The following is a 20604-nucleotide window of genomic DNA, read 5'->3' as shown; positions in this document are numbered from 1 at the left end:
TCAAGACATAAAAATGTTTTGGAAAAACAGGCAGTATCAGTATGGCTATTCCATCTTATGTCTTAGCATAGACTTAACAGCTTCATTTATTTTCCCAGTGCTTCAACTCCATCACCCACTGCTCTGCTATGATGTCCACAAGTCACATCAACAATATTGATTTAATCAAAGAACATCGAGAGAATAAAGGAGTCAGGTAAAATAACAAATCTCAAGGCAACAATACATTTTTACTTGAAAATACCCTAAGAATAGAAAATAGAATGGATGTAGGCATATGTAAATGATATGGAAATTATCTCCAAGTGCACATGTGACTTAGGCCCTCCAGAAAAAAATTGCTGATGATTACTGTAATAAGCCTTCTTGAAAGCAGATACGGTCTAACACTTGCAGACAAATTGTCAACTTTATTCCAAATCAAAGATTTAAACTCACCAGGAAAGCGCCACTGGCTTTTCAGTTCCTGGTTCTTTTCACCCTTCAGAAGTTGCCTGATCAAAGTCCCAGGGGCTTCCAAGCCTTCCAACTGTCAGGAATAATGGTTACAGCAGAAATAGCATTAGCTGTAGTAGTTATATATCCACAATGGCATAACTTATATCAGCATGTGGCTAATCTCCATAGCATTTATAATAAGAGTAATCTTTTTCTTATATGGGGCAAAATAACTATAATTCTCATCTGTATTGATAACAATGGCAAAACAACTATCATTTTGTAAAACCACAGCATCTTAGAGGATCATCTAATTATGGCATAGGCCCTTTCAATGGAGCATAAGGTAAATTGAAAAAATAGTAGGTCCATTGGTCACAAACTGACAGTTCCCACCTTCTTTTCCTGCTGGAGTACAGAGGTAATTGGGCTCCAAGGCTGCTGTTACATTTCCATTAGGTAAAAATGGAACACTTGATATTGAAGATATTGAAATCTGGATCAACAATTTTATTTCCCCCAATAATTTTCTTTTGTGAATTTTAAAAATGAGTCTTACAAATCCCTTTTGAGATAATAACATTGATGACCATCAAGTCTTCATTCATTCAACAAGCAAATTTGAAGTGAAAGCAGACAACATGATTACCTCATTTTACTTTGCTAGATATAATGTCTGACTCGACAGCACATAACAACAACAGATATAATGCCAATTTCCATTCTTTTTGTTATCTCTCCTTTTTTCTCCCTCATCCTCTCACTACCAATAAATTCATTTAGGCAATAACTCTTTTCTGAGCACTTTCTATGTTCCAATTACTGATCTCGGGTCCTGGAAACACCTGCAGTGACTACAACAAACAATAACTACCTTTGGGGACATTGCATTCTATTGGGGAGAAGTAAGTGAAACAAAATGAAACTGTAAATTTCATATGTGAGATATAATGAGTGCTAAAGAGAGAAATAATGCACAAAAAGGGGACAGAAAATGTGTGCCAGAAAATTTTAGGAAATTTTAAGTGACAAGGGAAGGCCTCTTTGAGAAGTTGGTATTTGAACAAAGACTTGTAGGAGGGGCAGATTTTTTTGGAAAAGAGAATTCCCAATAGAGGAAAGAGTAAGTGGAAAAGTCTTGAGGTGAAAGCATGGCTGGCATTTTAGAGGGAAAATGAGGAGGTTAGTGCAGTTGGGAAGAAGGGAGTAATGGGAGAATACTCAGAAATGAGTTCAGAGAGGTAAGGGGGAAGCTCAACGAAACAGGACATGATAGATCATGACAATGACTTTGGCTCTCATTAACTGACCTAGATTATAACTGCATTGTGCTGGCTTCAAGTTTAGAATACAGTGAAAGGAAAGAGCAGAAGCAATGGAAACCAAAAGAAAGGTATTCTCATAACCCAACTGAGAAATGATAGCAGGTTGAAGCTTCTTGGTAAGAGTGGAGGTGGATTGTGGATATATTTTGAGGTTCAGCCAATAAGATTTTATCACAGACTGGATGGATAAGAGGACCATTAGGATTTTAGCACCGCATCATGGGACACTTTAGGTCAGTGAGTGCTAATTTGAAGTGAAACCAGACAGTATGGTTCTGTGTCTTGCTACTGCCATGTTCTGTTGTGGAAGAGAAGGGTACAGTGGGCAGAGAATTGGACTTATTTAGAGTTGTTGTTCAGAGAAGAGATTACAATGGAATAAATGAGAGGATAGAGAGTTGAGAACATCTACAAAAAAAGTGATTATGGAATTTAAGCTTGACAAGGTTGGAGGTGAGAAATAAAGGAGGCATGAGAGAGTGGGAAGATAGTAGGAGCAATGGATTGCATCTTTTGGTGAGGTGAGATTATTGGAACAAGGGTACTAGAAGAAGTACTCTGGAAATATAAAAGGTAGTTGTCATAGTAAGATGTTTGGAGCTGAGATATAGGATAGATTGCAATTATTAGTAAGGAAGAGATCAAGGGCATAACAATACAAGTGACTGGCTGATGGAGGAAGGAAACAGGGTTATTGGAAATATCACCTTCATGGATATTTAAATCAATAAGCATTAAGATGGGAGCAGAATTGGAAAGAGTGACAGTGAAAAGGAGATAATATCTTTAGTGAATAGGGGGAAATGACCCAGGGTAGTGAATGATCATAAAGGTGAGGGGTAGTAGGTAAGTTACAGGTGATGGCATGAAATTCAAAGTTGGATTTTTTAGGGAAGCGAGAAGAAAAAAGGATGAGAATCAGCAAAAAAAAAAAAAAGAGCAAGTAAGAGGGCTGCTGGGGAAGCAGCCAGCAACCTCAGGGGAGAGGTTGGTTTCCCTTAGAACAAGAAGGGGGAGAAAAAGTTCAAAGAAGTTGAGGTTTTGCTGATAACTGACCTTGAGTGTCAAAGGGCATAGTGAAAAAGGTTATAAAGTAAGAGAAAGAGAAGGAGTTTGCATTAAGAAAAGTGATACACGAAGTTCAAGGGGATTTGAGTGTGGGATATGGGTGGTACTTGGAAGTCTTGGTATAAAGGACACAATTAGATTAGTCCTAATGTCCCCAAGGAATTTGAGGTGGAGAGGCTGTGAGTGTTGAGCAGAAAGAAGGGTTGGTAGTGGCAGTCTTGCCAAGAGAATGCAGAGTATTGGGCTCCTACCTCACTCCTGATGGAGGCATGGACTCCTGTAAAGGATGAAGTCTCAGTCCACAGGTGGGTTCTTGTCCCTACTAGTGGTAGCCTACAGAGAGGGTCTACATGAAGGGTTCAATATATTCTCTGAATTTTGCTGAAGGAGAATTCTTGGCAGGGAATGGAGCAAAATTTCCCTAATGCCAACTAATTTATCATTCACGTGCTCAAATTGTCCTCAGAAATTTATTTCTTGTGGTAAGGGACAATTTTTGGAAACAGGACAAAAACAATATTTGGATCAGAAATAAGTAAGTCTGATGACTCAATACCTGGGAATATGGTGGTTCTGCAAAAAGATGCTTGCTGACTGATGCCTGCAAGGGAGCAGGCAGACAATATATACCCCAAATTAAAATATCTCCCCATCTGCCAATCCTGATGAATGAAATCTAACCTTTAGAGAATCATGGAGTTTCATGTCCAACTAAGATTGGAAAAAAAAAAAAAAAAAGCAGCATTGTTTATCAGAAAAAGTGTGGTATTTGTCATTCCAGTGATGTAGTGATAATTCCACCCTGGTCCCTCATCAGCTGTGTTGGGTCGGTTAACTTGCTCTTATTTCCTAACCCCTCAGTACAATGTTTAAAGATATCACTGAGAGTAAGTTTTCATTAAGTGGAAATGAGCATGCATTATTCTCATTTCTGCTTAGTGCTAGCATGGAAATAGTCACACAGTTGACTTAGGGTCCTACGAGTGACTTACCATAGAATATAGAAAATTGAAAAGAATAGATGATGGGTGGAAGGTGTGTACAGACACCTGCAAAGCGTGGCATTTAAATATCTACTCAAGACTTTGAGCTGCACAAACATCCAGGATCTCTACAATTGAGGTAGCCTCAATTTGTTTCCTGGTCTCACTTCACATTGGGCTTCAGGTATGTTAATGATCAGCCCTCCATAGAAGGGCACACACCTGAGAGTGGGTGTGGGGTGTGGGGTAAAGTCCCACTCCACCACTAACCAGATCTGTGACTGTGGGCAACGTCTTTCACCTGAGTTCCCAATGGTGCATCATCAACTCCAGAGGGGTCTAGGGAGGGTTCACTGTGATAACCTGTGGGGAAACTCCTAATGGGCAGCAAGAAACACATGATGTGAAATTTAGAGTCTTCCCTTGTGAAGTAGTAACTCCCATCTTGAAAGTATTCAAGTAAGGACCAGCTGAGAAACACTGTAGAGGTTATCACCTCTAAGATCCCTTCCACCTCCAAATTCTAGAATTCCACAAAGTTGGGTATTTGGACAGAATAGAATCTGGGCAAGAGGTAAAGTAGGAAAACCTGTATTCAGTGCTTTCTCCAAGACATGCATGTCCTCCCACTGCTTTCTGACAGCTCCAGGATTCTCTCCCACACTCTGACACACACAGAGTCATATACACTTTGTTGCTCTCTTTTGGAAGTGAATCATGCCAAGACCTCATGAGCCTCCTACCATCCCATGCCCAGTGTCTCATCCCTCAATTGAAAGGGCTGTATAGTGAGGGGTTATGAACACTGGCTGTGTCAAATCATAACACTATGTGATCTTGGGAAATTCATTTAAGCTTTCTGAGTTTTGTTTTGTTCACTGTAAAAGGTGATAAGAATTGCTCCTTGACAGTAACATACCAAAATAAACCAAAAAAAAAAAAAAAAAAACTTCTCATTGAGTTGATTCTGATTTTTGGAAAATCAGAGTAGAATGGTGCACCATATACTTTTCATGGTTGTGAAGTTTTGGAAGCAGATCACCAGGCTTTTATTTCTGAGGTGCCTTTGGGTGGCTTCAAATCACCAACCTTTGGTTAGTAGCCCACCACATACTATTTGCACCAACCAGAGACTCTTGGACAGTAATATAAACCTGTTAAGTTGTTACTGTTGAGTCGATTCTGATGCATGGCGACCCTATAGAACAGAGAAGAACTGTCCCATAGAGTTTACAAGGCTGTAATCTTTACAGAAGCATATTGCCACATCTTTCTCCTGTGGAATGGCTGGTGGGTTTGAACCACCAACATATCAGTTAGCAGCCAAGTGCTTAACCAGTCCACCAGCAGGGCTCCTTGAAAATAATATAAACCCACTGCTGTCAAGTCAATCCTGACTCATAGTGACTCTATAGGACAGAGTAGAACTGTCCCATAGGTTTTCCAAAGCTATAAATCTTTACAAAAGCATACTGCCTCATCCTTCTCCAGTGTAACAGCTGGTGGCTTCAAACCACCAACATTTTGGTTAGCAGCTTAGTGCTTTAACCACTACACCACCAAGGCTCCTTGACAGTAACATAGTATGGACTAAAGGAGATAAAGTATGTAAACGTGTTTAGCATAGAGCCTGGTGCCCCATAGGTACTCAGTACCTTAGTAGTTATTATTTATTTCTCATTTGTTAATAACATTTCCATTTGCTGCTGAATACCTTATCTGTGGTGGCTGCTGTGCCTGTTGTTGACTCCCTGTTGATTTTTAGGGTGCTGCTTTTATCCAGCCTTGTCTGATGCACCACCTAACCCACCCAGGATTCTCTCTGGCACTAAGTCAGAAGAGAGGTTAGCTGGTCTGTTCCCACTGTGGTTGAACCCATTCGCTTTTCTAACAGTCAGTTGTTGGGGGAGGAGGGGTTACCTCTCAAATTATACAAAAGAGACAGCATCCTTGTCCTCTAGGGCCCAGGGTGATTTGGGAACAGTCAGGTTGCTTCCCAGTCTTGTCATTTCTGATTGCCCTGTACACAGCTTTTTTTTTTTTTTTCATGTTAGTTATGGATGTGGGTGACTTACGTGTCTTTTATATATAAATCAAGGAATTACTGCTGCTGTCAGCTGCCATCAAGGCAACTCTAACTCATGGCGACCCCACATGTGCAGAGGAGAACTGGGCTCCACAGGGTTTCAAGGCTGTGACTTTTGGAAGCAGATCTCCAGGACTGGTTTCAAAGGCACTCCTGGCTGAGTTCCCATCACTAGCCTTTCAGCTAGTAGTGGAGTGCTTAACCATTTGTGTCTCCCAGAGACTCCAAATCAAGGAGTAAAAGATAAAAATATGTCACCAAAATATTTATTCCATAAATCATATACACGAGAAAGCATTGGCAGGCATTAAACCATGAGCTGTTTGGGGATGCTGCATTGTACATGTGTCTACCAGGCTCACATATTTGAAATGCATCACTTCTTACCTGGAGCGGTTGTGCAAGGCAACAATTTTCTCTTTTGGGTCCATTCTGTTTGCTCCACAGGCACTGCCTCTGGTTTTCCATAATGAAGAGGCCAAAGTTATCCAGAAATAATATTTATTAATCAACAATAAAACACACAACAGAAAAGGCCTTGTAAATAAAACTAGATATTTATAATGCTTTATTTATTTATTTATTTTGCTGCAGTACTCCACAAAACACTACAGACAGTAACAAAATAATTCAATAAATATTAAAAACTTTTGAGAGCTATCAGACACTCTTTATCACATGTGAGCATCAACAATGCCACAGCCATTAAGTACACTAGTAAACACCATCATAGATTTCCTTCTGGAAATAGAGGACATAATTAATTTTTTATCCAGAAGTCATAACATTTACACATATCCGTACACAAGAGAACAGCTCAGAATAGGTGAAGCAGATTCCCCAGAGGCCTGGATCCATCTGCCTGTACATCATTTAAAGATATTACAATGTAAACAGGATAGAAGTCAACACACTGAAAGATAAGTTGGGATTTGCTTGGAATGGGAGAAGTGAAAGTCGGGCAATTAAAGACAGCTGCTTACATATTTTCCATTGCTCTCTTACCAATATGCTCCCTTCCCTTTTCTGCTTTTTCTTGGTTGAGGTATTCCAGCACTTTCATTAACAGATCTTCATCCAAGTACTGCCTGTTTGGGGTGTCATCATTCTTCGACACTCCCACAGGGAGCCTTTTGCTTACCCAGGCCGCTTTGTCAGTCTCCTGAGAGCCTCCTTGATTCAAATGCTCTTTGATGGTCTGATCAGTTTGCTCCTCTTCCTGGAGGTCATCTTCCGCTGAGCTTTGACTGGGGACCCGCTTCATCTGGTTTGTGTTCATGAGCTCAGGGTACTTGACTAGCATCCTGGCCAAGTACTCTCCTAATTCTTGATCCTTGTCATTCAGGTTTCCATACACCATTTGTCTATTGTCAACATCTGGCAGCCAGGCAGCTTTAGGAAGCTGATTTGCTCTACCCTTTTCAGGACCATAGGGGAGTCTCGGCAGAGCCTTCTCTCGGTTATATTGACTGGGGAGATATGGAGGTTTCTGATTTGCTGCGTTCTCCATTCCTAAAAGGTTTAAAATGTCCTCCACAGTGAGTCCTTCTGGAAGGGCCTGCATCACAGCACGGTCAGGTGTTTTGGCGTAGCCACTCTTGGACAGCATCTTATTTTGGAACAGGTCTGGGAGGTCTAAGTCAGCCTCCGAGATGTCATCTAGGTCGGCTGGAAGCTCAAACTCCTGCTCTGGTTCCACTGATCCACTTGGCTTCTCCCCAGTTTTGAGCATGTCAATCAAGTCTTCAGGGGGTATCTGTAAATTCCTTGAGATTTCAATAAGCTGATAAATAGACTGAGAATCGAGAGGTTTCTCCAAAAGCCTGCTTGCCCTTTCCCCATTTTGCCCATTCTGTGACCTCCCACTTCCAGCAGCACTCACTAACCTTTTCAAGTAGGCAATGACTTTGGAGACATCATCTGAGAGTTGGTCTTTGCTCTCTTTCTGGACATCCTCGTCCTGGAGGCCCAGCTGCCCCGAACGTTTCACTTCATCATTGATTTGTTCATTTTTTTCTATATTCTCTTTGCTGTCTCTCACTTCTTCCTGGGTTTGACTCTCTATTTTCTCCTCTACTGGGTTCCAGTCTTCTCCTCCAACCACGTCCTCATAGGCGATGTTGTTGGCCTTGTAGATATCGTCCTCATCATCTGTGTAAAGCTTTTGCTTCTCATCAACCCTCTCACGTTTCTGGTGGTTTGGGCCTGTTAGTTTTCCCAGCTCTTGAAAGACAGATTCCAAGGTAGCAAGACTTTGAGGAGTATATTGTTCCTCCACTATTTCATTTGTACGCTTAAAGGGATTGTCCCTGGAATTCTCTTCATACATCGGGGGGAAGCGCATGTGCTTAAGCTTTCTCTCCAGCAACTGTGGAGCCTCGTAGTCATCAGTCATGTCCACTGGAAAGTTCTTTTCTGAATTCAAGGAATAAGGCTTGGTTTCTTTTGGTGCAGACTGAGGCTCGCTTTCAGCCTGTCTCAGTGCTTCAAGTATTAGTCTCACCCATTCGTCTTTACTCAGGGAATCCCTTGAGCTTTCTGGCAAGTGACTTTGATCACCATTTTCTTTTGGCTGAATGGGAACAGACACAGCTTGGTAGGGGTTATAGTCTGGGCTGCTCTCTTCTTTGTGAGCTTGTTGCCGGAGCTTTTCTATGTACTCCAAAGCCCTGATCATTTCGGGACTGGGGAACCTTTGGGCATTGTCTAATCTGAGGTCTGGTTCCTTCTGAAGCAGCTGATTACGCTGAAATGAAGCTGCTTTGGCACAGGAGATGAAGAAAATTAAAGAGACGAGAGACAGGGCTGCTCCAAGCTGGTGGGTCTTAACTTCTGCCATGTTTGAAAGAGTTCCTTCAAGCACAGAAAAGATGAATTAACACAGATGAAACAGGCTAGGAGGCATTACAGCAAAAGCAAATAATGCATCATTGAGAGGAAAAATGAAACAGGCTGGAAAGCATTACAACAAAAGCAAATAATGCATTGAGGGGGGAAAAAAAGCACAGCAGAGATTATTCCACATTAATGTTAGGATAACTCTTCTTAAAACTCATAAATGTTTCTGTATAATCCTTAGATGTTAACCAGAGAATCTTTAGCAAAATCACTATATACCTGCATCATTCTCATACATCTTGCATCACATTCTCTTGGCTAAAACAATAGCAAAATTACTGATACAAGTTTCCTCAAACTGTATTTTCATTTAAAAACATGTAGTTTTCTTTTTATTGTATGTTTTTTTCTGTTTAAAAAAAAATGTGAAAGACTTTCCAAAATGAGTTTCAGTTATCTTGTATAGCATTCTTATTGAAGTCATTTGCAAAATAATTGGTTGCCTTAATTAAATGAATGTGCATACCTACACGCATGCACACATGTGTGCACACACATACAATCATTTCCTTAACATTGTGTCAAAAAATACAGGCTTGATTTCCTGACTCGCCCATCTAATTTTGCTGTCGAAACACAATGGCTGTGGCATTACTCTATACAATTAGGTGATACAGCATGTCAAGAGTCAGTCATTCTGAATTGCCAGGTAGATTAGTCCCACTGATACATTTTCAGAAATAGTGTGCTTCTTCTGGTACCAAATGCAGCTATCAGCTTTGGAAATTCTATAACTTAATATCCTCCAGAACATGGGCCTTCTCAAGTCCCAGCCAGTAGACTAAATCGGTGTTTTTTTCCTCCCATATAAACATACTAAAATAATGAATTAACATGAGCTTTAAAATCTCTATGCTCCATATTACATCTAATAATTTTATTGTGACTGTCTTCAAAATGCAATCGCAGTCAAATTTTTCATCAGCCCTCAAGAGTATATAGTAAATAATAACAGATGCTCCAGAGAGAACATAAGTTTTCTTAACTGGTCTATTTCTGGACTTGTGAGTGTTCAGATTCAGCTTGTCTTATGTCTGTGTCTATTTTGGTGTGGACCTGTGAAATCTGAAATGACTCATACTTAGGAAATCTTAAAATAACTACTATGTAATTTCCAATTTAGATAAATAGACAATGTGTTGAATTCTTCCTATTTAAATATCTTCATTCATTTTTTTTCTCCAGTGTCTTATCTTGCTTATGAATTAGCAAGGGGATTAGAGTTTACATATGTACATTTGACATTGCTAATACTGAAAAGCTATTGCAGTACTTGCAATTTTGTTGCAAATGAAATGAATATAAAAGAAGTTTGCAAGTTTGTTCATAATATCTTTACTGTATCATGGTTCTGCAATAGGTAAGTAACTTATGTGGGCATAATTTTTTGTTAGCCAAGACATCAATTGTACAAAATATTGTTCACTAGGCTTTATTGGTGATTAAGCAATATTTTCAGTTTTTAGAGCCTAACAATGAGTGTAGCTGTAGAAACATCTTAAACACAGATGCCTATATTTTTTCTAGCAATGTCCATTGACCAGAGTATTTAGTTTACTGGGGGAAAAAAAAAAAAAAAAAAACCCTACAAGTAGTTGAGAAAATACTTTAGAAAAGGTTTATTGTAAGTAAACATTTATTATAACTAATTTTATTTGTAAAATCCTTTAGTTTAAATTAAGCACATTATATATTCTTCTTCATATTATTCCAGGACTCTTTAACTTTCAGAACACATTTTCAACAGTTGGCATTTGAAAAAGTAGCTTAAAAACCTTACTGAACATGTTTTCTTCTAAACCATATCTGGCAATAGTCTTAACATGGGTTATGTGTGTCTTTAAATCATTATATGAGAGTTGGGCTTTGTTGGTGAGGTGGAATAGAATGATCATTTCAGTTGTTTAAGCCACAGCCTAACAAGAGTCATCCTTGGTCATTTATTCAGGTTCATTTTGGATGACACATTTATTTCCTGTGAGTAAAATGCAAGGAAATTCTTTCCCAGATAGCAGCTCTTTAGAAACTGAAAAGCTGTTGAAAGGCGGTTTCAACAGCTCTGTTATCCTACATAGGGTTTTTATTTCAAATTCAATTTTCTCAGACCAAATAATTAGAACCTAATTCCTTCTTAGATAGCTATTTTAAAAACCACTCAAGTTAAAATGTCTTTTCTATTGAGATTAGACTGTAACATTGACTTACGCAGGTGACTAAATCAAATTTGAGCAACCCTACTAGTTGAGATATAGAGAAAAGAAATACTTATCCCATGCAAAATTTTGAGCAAAAGATTATACAACTCATTTCAATCAAAGCAAAATAATAACTGTTTGCATCGTTATGGAAATTTTCACCAACATATTCAAAATTGTCATTTTTCTGTAATTCATGATCAATCCAAACTATACCCCATATAACAATGTTCACTCCCAAAACAGGAAGAAGCCTATATTCAGAGTCATTCTAAGCTTAGATTCTTGGAACTAAAATTAGGAAATAATAATGTAAACATTTTCAGAGTACACCAATTCAAAAAAATAATTTCATACAGTTGGTTAATTGTGAGCTTTTCTAAGCTAAATTTCTCAGAGAGGAAAAAAAAGAAACAAGTTCCAAAATTGATTGCCTTTCTGACTGATATGTTTAACAGCTTTGAATCACTGGCACCCTACTGTTAAAAATATTAACCATATAAATAATACTACTTGCTTTGTCTCTGGTTCTTAGGGGAAGAAACAATAATTTAAGGAAAGAAACAAAATACCAGGTTTGATTAACTTCACATTAATATATGCATTGACGCTAAAATTCTGAACTTCTTCCCTCTTCTTCCAATATGATTGTTTAAATAATAGTCTGGTTAATAAATATCCAACAGCAAGCGGTATAAATCGTCAATTTAATCATGACATATGGATCACGTTCCTTACACTGACTCTGGAACGGCAGGTGCTGTTCAGTTATTCGATGATATAAGCTTCACGGTCTTTTTCTTCTCAGCTAGGAATTAAGGGAAGAAGACGCAACGTCGAACTTTGCAGTAAATGGAAGAGAAAGGTAGTCTCACCTCTTTTTCAGATGGCAGAGCAGGGGCAGAGCATGGTCGTCCTGGTTGGCCGGGTGAGCTGCTCGGGCCGTTTCAGAACCCGGACAGCTCCTCGGCTTATAGGGAGCCGCGGCGCCTGACTCCGCACTGCCACACTGACGTCACCGAACTCAGCCACAAACCCCACAGACCCGAGCACAAGCAAGCGAGCTTTTTCAAAGGACCGGAGAGAAAATAATCACTTTATTTTATTATTATTATTTTTAATGCTGCATGCTTACGCCACCTGCCTTTTTGTGGCGAAAATTGCAGTTTTCTTTTTTCTTCTATCGAAAGCCTTGAGGCTTGAAATAAATGCTCTAAACAATTGGCCTTAGCAAGGAAGAAATCTGTCAGACATGGCTAATTGCAAGATAATCCCGTCTCTGTTCTACTGCCTTGTTTCAGAGTTTGCTGGTGCTGTTACTGTGGTAAGAAAGTTTCACAGACAAGGTTTTCCTTTTGTTTGTTTGGCTGGCTTTTTCTTCAATGCCTACAAAAAAAAATCACATTACCATTCCCTAGTATATGCCAAGAGGAATGCAAGACACATTATGAATACGAAAATCTATATTTCATATTGTGGTCACAATCAGAATTCTGAAAAAAAAAATATATGTATTTTTTTAATAGAAAGGAGAGTTGAACTGAGCATTTATAAGATTTGGGATTAGTAATTGAAAATTCTGTATGAATCTGTTGTCTTTAACAATATCTGATCCCAAAAAGGTAGGCTCAGAAGTTGACTGCTGATGAAAACCCTCCATCTGTTAAGAAAAAACAAGTCTTTCCACTGAGAAAAACACAACTCATATGTAACGGGAATTCACTGACAATTGAGAAGAAGCTGTACTCAATACACCTTCTTCCTCCTGTTGAATCAGATGAATTGAACAACATCCACAATTGAAAAAACCCAGAGAATCATAAAATAGTTAACTCTCAACCTCTCAGATGTGTAATTCATGGTCTTTGACTGCACAATGCCAAGGAACCTGATTATACATTTTAATAACTTATATAGGTCTAAAATTTAACTTTGTTTTACTAAGAGATGAGTTGCTTAAAAGCTTTTTAAGTTTAAGTATATTTTAAGCATGCAAAAGAAGCTTACTACAGGCAGTTGCCAGGCTATGAATTGCAAATACATCCAACTTAGATACAGCCTGTAGTTACAAACCAACTCCTGTAAAGCCTGTTAGACTAAAAATTCAAGATTTATAAAATGGTTCACAATAACAAAAGCATGCTACTCTGTGCCAAGCATCAAAATATTATTATTATTATTGCTAGATTAGCATATTACAGATGTTTTAGTGTATCTGGAAGTATTTACTTAATGTTTTTAATGCATATAAATGTATACTACATACTATATACTAAGACAAACATTTGACTAACTGATGTCAAAAATGACCTGTACAGATTGGGCAAAAATATTCAGCAATGACATATCTGACAAGGGACTTACCACTAGAATTTATAGAAAACTCCAACACCTCAACAACAAAAACACAAACAATCTGATTCAAAAATGAGCAGAAGACATGAATAGACACATCACCAAAGAGGATATAAAGGCAGCCAAAAAATATATGAAGAAATGCTCATGACCATTAGCCATTAGAGAGATGCAAACAACAATGAGATACCATCTCACCTCAGCACTGATGGCAAGGTTCAACAAGACAGAAAATAACAAATACTGGCAAGGATGTGGAAAGATTGGGACTCTCTTACACTGTAGGTGGGACTGTCAAATGATACAAACGCTGTGAAAAGCAGTATGGTGATTCCCTAGAAAGCTGGAATTAGAAATACCATTTGATCCAGCAATCCCATTACTAGGTATATATCCTAAAGAAGTGAGAGCCAGGACAAGAACAGATATATGCACACCCATGTTCATTGCAGCACTATTTATAATAGCCAAAAGATGGAAACAACATAGTGCCCATCAACAGAAGAATGGATAACCAAACTATGGTACATACACAAAATGGAATACTATGCAATCCTAAAGAATAACAAGAATCTGCAAAACACCACGTAATGTGGATGAACTTGGAGGACATTATGTTGAGTGAAAAAAGTCAATCACAGAAGGACAAATACTATATCAGTTCCCTATTGTAAAAAGTCAAGGAAAGGCTTATATAGGGAAGGAAATTTAAAAGTTGACTTAGAAATGGAACTCTTTCATAGTCCTGGAACTGCCTGTACATAAAAGATTCTTGTGTCTCTGTTAAATGAATAATCAGCTAATTATGCTAATTTACCTATTTTCTGAATATAGATGCATTCAAAGTATTGTAATGCCAACTGATTGCCAGACACATTGCTAAATGCTCATGATACAAAATGAATAATGTATAGTCTTTGCCTTTAAACAGCCCCTAGTCTACTACTGGGGTTGACAGACAAAAAGATTAATTTAATATAAGTTGGCAAGCTCTAATAAGAGGTAAGCCAACAATGTTTCAGGACCATTGTAGAGAGCCACTTAATTCAACCTGGAAATTCAGGGGGTGCCGGAGAGGGGAAGATCATCTGAAAAAGAAACCTGAGCTAGGATTTCTCATTATAGGATTTTCTTAAAATGATCCCTAACTGTGCTAGGTAAATTATGTTGTTGTTGTTGTTGTTATGTGCCATCGAGTCAGACCTGACTCATAGCGACCCCTCCTTGGGTTGCTGAGGCAGTATCACTACAGAAGTAGATTGCCCAACCTTCCTTCTGAGAAGTGGCTGGTGGGTTTGAACCACCAGCCTTCTGGTTAGCAGTCAAGTGCCCTAACCACTATGTTACCATAGCTCCCAGTACTCTTGAATTCCCCAAGGAGATAGGGAATACTTGAAATCTAATGGAAAAGAAATCTGGGGGAAAGTAATCCTTAATTCTTATTTGCTTACTTGATGAAAATACTTAGTTTTCCTAAATAAGTGGGAGACCATAGTCTGTGGGTTGACATGAAACTCACACAGACTTAGACTGGAGTTATGTGGTCAGTAGGCTTCATAATGGGTTTTTAGGGCATGATCAAGTGCTGGGGTAAAGAGAGCTGAGAAAACACGCCCCATTTTCCAAGCACCAGCTCAAGGACACCAGCTCATTTATTAATATCCTTGTCAGCTTTACACACATAATATGATTACATTAGATGTTAACAAAGGCTTGGCTAGCAGGTCTGAGTTTGACCTAATTGGCTGCCTAGCAGTTCTGGGTGTCCAGCTGAACTAACCAGTATCAACACAAACCTAGAAAACTCCTCAAAATTATTCTTGAAAGGATTGAGTTAGTTAAGCATGGACTTCAAAACCCCTCAGAAAATTCAGACCAGGCTAGTTCACCCACATGAATCTTATCTTCTTTGACACGGGCTGGTAGCTATATCTTCTAAGACTCCAAAGTCGACCTTCTTCCCTGAAAATGTCTTTAATCATCAAAAGATATGCAAAAACACTCAAAAATTCCAAGTAGAAATAACATCACAGGAGGCAGCCTCTGAGATGGACTGACTCTGTTGGGCTCATGGTATGGGTAGTGATTTGGATCTCAGGTTCAAGGACGCATTCCACTCCTGTTTCCACCTTTTGGTATCTATCAAAGCAGTACCCCGCTCTCTTGGTACCAAATTCTGTTTTGGTCCTCTAGTGCTACTCTAAGAGAAAATACTACAAGCATATGGCTTTAACAAACTGGAGCTTATTCTCTTACAGTTTAAGAGGCTTGTTGTTGTTGTTGTTATGTGCCGTCGAGTCAAACCCGACTCATAGCCACCCCTCCTTGGGTTTCCGAGGCAGTATCACTACGGAAGTAGGATTGCCCAACCTTCCTTCCGAGGAGTGGCTGGTGGGTTTGAAACGCCAGCCGTCTGGTTAGCAGGCAAGTGTCTTAGCCACTATGCTACCAGAGCTCCTGTTTAAGAGGCTAGAAGTCAAAATTCAAGTGTCAGCTCTAGGGGCTGGGTGAAGGCCCCGTGACCTTGGGCTTCCGCTCTGCCTCTTACTCCCAGCCCACTGGAGCCGGAGGCATCTCTTAACTCAGGCAGCTGCTGGCTGCTGAGGCTGACAAATCCATGGTCGGCAAGTAAAATGGCACAGTCCAAAGATTATCAAGCAACATGGCAGGCCACTAGTTCAAGTCCAGAAATGGTCCCAAGATCAGCAGACAACATAGCAGGCCACTCACTGATGACTTGGCCAAATGTGCCAAGAAGCTCAAGACCTTTCTCAAAGAGTCTTCTTATATACTAGAAGCAGACGACATCCCTAAAGCAGCTACTCAGCTGCTCATAGTACATTCCACCATGGAGTTGATTCCAGTATCCTCATGGGGAATAACTACATCCAGGTGCTCAGCCACTCAAAACCAGGCCCAGCCAAGCTGACACATGACCTTAACTAGCACAGGTAGTTATGAACCATGTGTAGATAACTGAATGCCTGTCTGTAATGTGATGATATAATCCGTATCTTTCATTGAGTGCCTTTATGTTCCAAGCACTCTTCTTGAAACCCCAACAATCTAATTTAGTCCTCATGACAAATATTTACCTGTTGCTATTGAGCCAATTCCAATTCATGGTGACCACATATGTTACAGAGTAGAATTACCCCATAAAGTTTAATTAGGCTGGCACAGGATCGGACAGTGTTTCATTCTGTTGTACATATGGTCGCTGTGAGTCAGAGCCAACTTGATGGCACCTAACAACAACAACAACAATCTTTACAGAAGTAGATTACCTGGTCTTTCTTCCATGACACCACTGGGTAGATTCTAAATGCTAACCTCTATGATTGTAGTGAGCATAAACCATTTGTACCACCCATGATCCTCATGTCAACTATAATAAATAGCTATTTTTATCTCTATTTTACAGAAAAGAAACTGGAGCTCAGAGATTAAATAACTTGATCATTATCTCCTGACTAGTAATTGATAGAGAGCCAGGATTTGAACCTAGATCTTTCCAAAGGTATTTCTATAATAATGATTTTTATTCTGGTGCTCTGATAAATGACAGGAATACAGGAATGAATATGGCATGGACACAATTGTCAATGAGCTGAGTTTAGAATGTAGTCACTTTGAAAAAAAAAACACTATAGGGTTGTTCCAGTTGCTTTTACTGACCAGATGGAGTAGGTTCAGATTGCTATCTGTGTCAGTAGAGTTGACATTAGATAAGATCACTTCTTTGGCACTATGGGACATATTATAATGGCTTCCAAACAAGGAAGGGCTTGTAGAATTTTAATCACCTGCAGCCTCTGTGTTATAGATTCTTCAATGAGTTATATTTAAATCCCTAGAAATCATTAAATTTTTTGTCAGTCATTATTTATTCTAAATGAAACTATTTTCTTTATTAGAAATCTATTTTGAGAAGTGAAAATGCCATACACACACATCATATAGACATCAACCATTGTGTTGATGTGAGATATTTTAGGACACATATAATACATCAAGATAATCAATAAATCACTGAGCCTAAGATAAAATTATTTTAAAGAATCCTTACAAAATTTTAATCTCTGTTAGTTTCAAATTGAGAGCTATCATAGCCTCCAAGTAGCAAAGTACTATATCTTGAGCATTTTCAAAATAATTATGTACTATGTATGATAATGGCTTTTACTGAATTAGCTTGCATTCTCACCATAGTGCTGTTAAGCACTAATGATTTACAATTTAAATCTATGTAATTAGGATGGACTAATTTATTTTTATGATTGGGTTTTTTAAGACTTGGTCATTTTGTTCTTTGTTATTCAATTTCATATTTCATCTAGACCAGAGTTTGATTTTTCTGTCATTAGTACAAGCAATCCTCTACTTTAGTAATCTTTCAGTTTGAAACTTACGTCTCTGACACTCCATTACACTTCTCATTTTATTTCTATTTGTATGAAAGCAATTAAGATTCAGAAGGCTAATGTGTCTTATGTCTTTTCTTTGGCCCATCTCTTTCTTTCCTGCCTCTAACTCTCTCCTCATCCTGCTCTCCCTTAAAGATGAGTCTCTCACAGAGGAAGCCAATCTGTAGCAATCATGAGCTATGAGCCCCCAGCACTGTCCTGATCATGGCCAAATTGGAGGGCATGTGTCCTCTTCTGCCCCTCAGGATCCTGACTACTTTTTATTTCTCATTCTTCATATGTCTGCCTCCCTTCTCTTTCTCTTCCTTCTTGATACTCCTTATTTTCCTCCTTGCTTTCTGTAGTAGTTAAGGTTATGTGTCAGCTTGGTGGGGCCTGCTTTTGAGTTACTGGGCTGCTGGATGTAGTTATTCCCTGCAATGAGATTAGTAATCACCTCCACGATGGAATCTACTGGAGCAGTTGAGTAGTAGCTGCCTTAGGGATGTGGTCTGCTTAAAGTCTATGCAGCTTTTGGCATGCTCAAATCCTGCACGTAGCTCAGTTGTCATTCAGCAGCCTGCCATGTTGTCTGTAATCCTGGGACTGTTGTTATTGTTGTTGTTAGGTGCCGTTGACTTGGCTCCTACTCATAGCGACACAATGTACAACAGAACAAAACACTGCCCCATCCTGTGCGAGCCTCACAATTCTTGTTATACCTAAGCCCATCATTGCAGCCACAGTGTCAATACATCTTGTTGAGGACCTTCCCCTTTTTCATTGACATGCCACTTTACCAAGCATGATATCTTTCTCCAGGGAATAGTCCCTTCTGACAACATGACCAAAGTAGGTGTGACAAAGTCTGTCCGTTCTCACTTCCAAGGAGCATTCTACCTGCACTTCTTCCAAGACAGATTTCATAGTTCTTCTGGCAGTCCATGGTACCTTTGGTATTCTTCACTAACACCGCAACTCAAAAGCATCAACTCTTCTTTGGTCTTCCTTATTCCTTGTCCCACTTTCACATGTACATGAGGTGATTTAACATACCATGGCTTGGGTTGTCGTTGTTGTTATGTGCTGTCCAGTCAGCCCCAACTCATAGCAACCCCTCCTTGGGTTTCCAAGGCAGTATCACTACGGAAGTAGATTGCCCAACCTTCCTTCTGAATGGCTTGGGTTAGGTGCACCTTAGTCTTCAAAGAGACATCATTGCTCTATAGCACTTTAAAGGAGTCTTTTGCAGCAGATTTGCCAAGTGCAGTACTTCATCTGATTTCTTGACTGCTGCTTCCATTGCTGTTGATTGTGGAACCAAGTAAAATGAAATCCTTGACAACTTCAATCTTTTCTCCATTTATTATAATGTTGTTTATTGGTCCAGTTGTGAGGATTTTCATTTTCTTTATGTTAAGATGTAATCCATACTGCAAATTGTAGTCTTTAATCTTTATCAGTAAGTGCTTCAAGTCATCTTCACTTTTAGCAAGCAAGGTTGTGTCATCTATGTATCACAGGTTTTTAATGAGTTTTCCTCCAATCCTGATGCCACGTTCTTCTTCATACAGACCAGCTTCTCATATTATTTGTTCAGCATACAGATTGAATAAGTATGGTGAAAAGATACAATCCTGACACACTCCCTTCTTGATTTTAAACCATGCAGTGTCCCCTTGTTCTCTTCAAAGAACAGCCTCCTGGTCTATGTACAGGCTCCTCATGAGTACAATTAAGTGTTCTGGAATTTCCATTCTTCTCAATGTTATCCATCATTTGTTATGATGCAAACAATTGAACGCTTTTGCATAGTCAATAAAATACAAGTAAACATCTTTCTGGTGTTCTTTGCTTTAAGCCAAGATCCATCTGACACCAGCAATTATATTCCTCATTCTATGTCCTCTTCTGAATCCAGCTTGCATTTCTGGAAGTTCTCTGTCAATATACTGCTGCAACCATTTCTAAATTATATTCAGCCAGATTTTACATGTGTATGATAGTAAAGATATTGTTTGATAATTTCCACATTCTGTGGGATCACCTTTCTTTAGAATGGGTACAAATATGGATCTCCTCCAGTCAGTTGGCCATTTGTCTTCCAAATCTTTTGGCATAACCGAGTGAGGGCCTCCTGTGGGGCATGCATTTGTTGAAATATCTCAATGAATATTCCATCAATTCCAGGAGCCTTGTTCTTCACCAATTCCTTCAGTGCAGCTTCACTTTCTTCCTTCAATACCACTGGTTCTTGATCATATGCCACCTCCTGAAATGGATGAACATCAACCAATTCTTTTTGGTACAGTGACTCTGTGTATTCTTTCCATCTGCTTTTGATGTTTCCTGCATCATTCAATATTTTGCCAATAGAATCTCTCTATATTGCAACTTGAGGTTTGAATTTTTTCCTCAGTTCTTTCAGCTTGAGAAATGCCAAGTGTGTTCTTCCCCTTTGACTTTCTAACTCCAGGTCTCTGCACTTTTCAGTATAACAATTGAGTTTGTCTTCTTGAGCTGCTCTTTGAAATCTTCTGTTCAGCTCTTATATCTTGTCATTTCTTCCATTTGCTTTAGCTACTGTCCATTCAAGGACAAGTTTCAGAGTCTCTTCTGACAGCCATTTTGGGTTTTCTTCCTTTCCTGTCTTTTTAATGATCTTTTACTTTCTTCATGGATGATGTTCTTGATGCCATCCCAAAATTCCTCTGGTTTGCAGTCATTGGTGTTCAATGCATCAAATTTTTTGTTTAGATGGTCTCTAAATTCAGGAGGGATATAATCAAGGTCATATTTTGGCTCTTGTGGACTTGTTTTAATTGTCTTCAGCTTCAACTTGAACTTGCA

General features: G+C 39.0%; 1 protein-coding gene across 1 annotated transcript; it reads right to left on the bottom strand.

The window, feature by feature from the left end:
* Positions 1 to 6879: 6879 nt before the first annotated feature.
* SCG2 (secretogranin II) lies at positions 6880 to 8739 on the bottom strand. The gene has a single exon (XM_007956228.2). It carries the CDS (start codon positions 8737 to 8739, stop codon positions 6880 to 6882), a length of 1860 nt encoding a protein of 619 aa, XP_007954419.1.
* Between the last annotated feature and the right edge of the window lie 11865 nt (positions 8740 to 20604).

Source organism: Orycteropus afer, unplaced genomic scaffold (assembly GCF_000298275.1).
Source record: "Orycteropus afer afer isolate SDZICR_OR568_19922 unplaced genomic scaffold, OryAfe1.0 scaffold00002, whole genome shotgun sequence".
Lineage (NCBI taxonomy): Eukaryota > Metazoa > Chordata > Mammalia > Tubulidentata > Orycteropodidae > Orycteropus > Orycteropus afer.
Note: the sequence above shows the minus strand (reverse complement) of the source record. Positions and strands in the feature narration are given on the sequence as shown.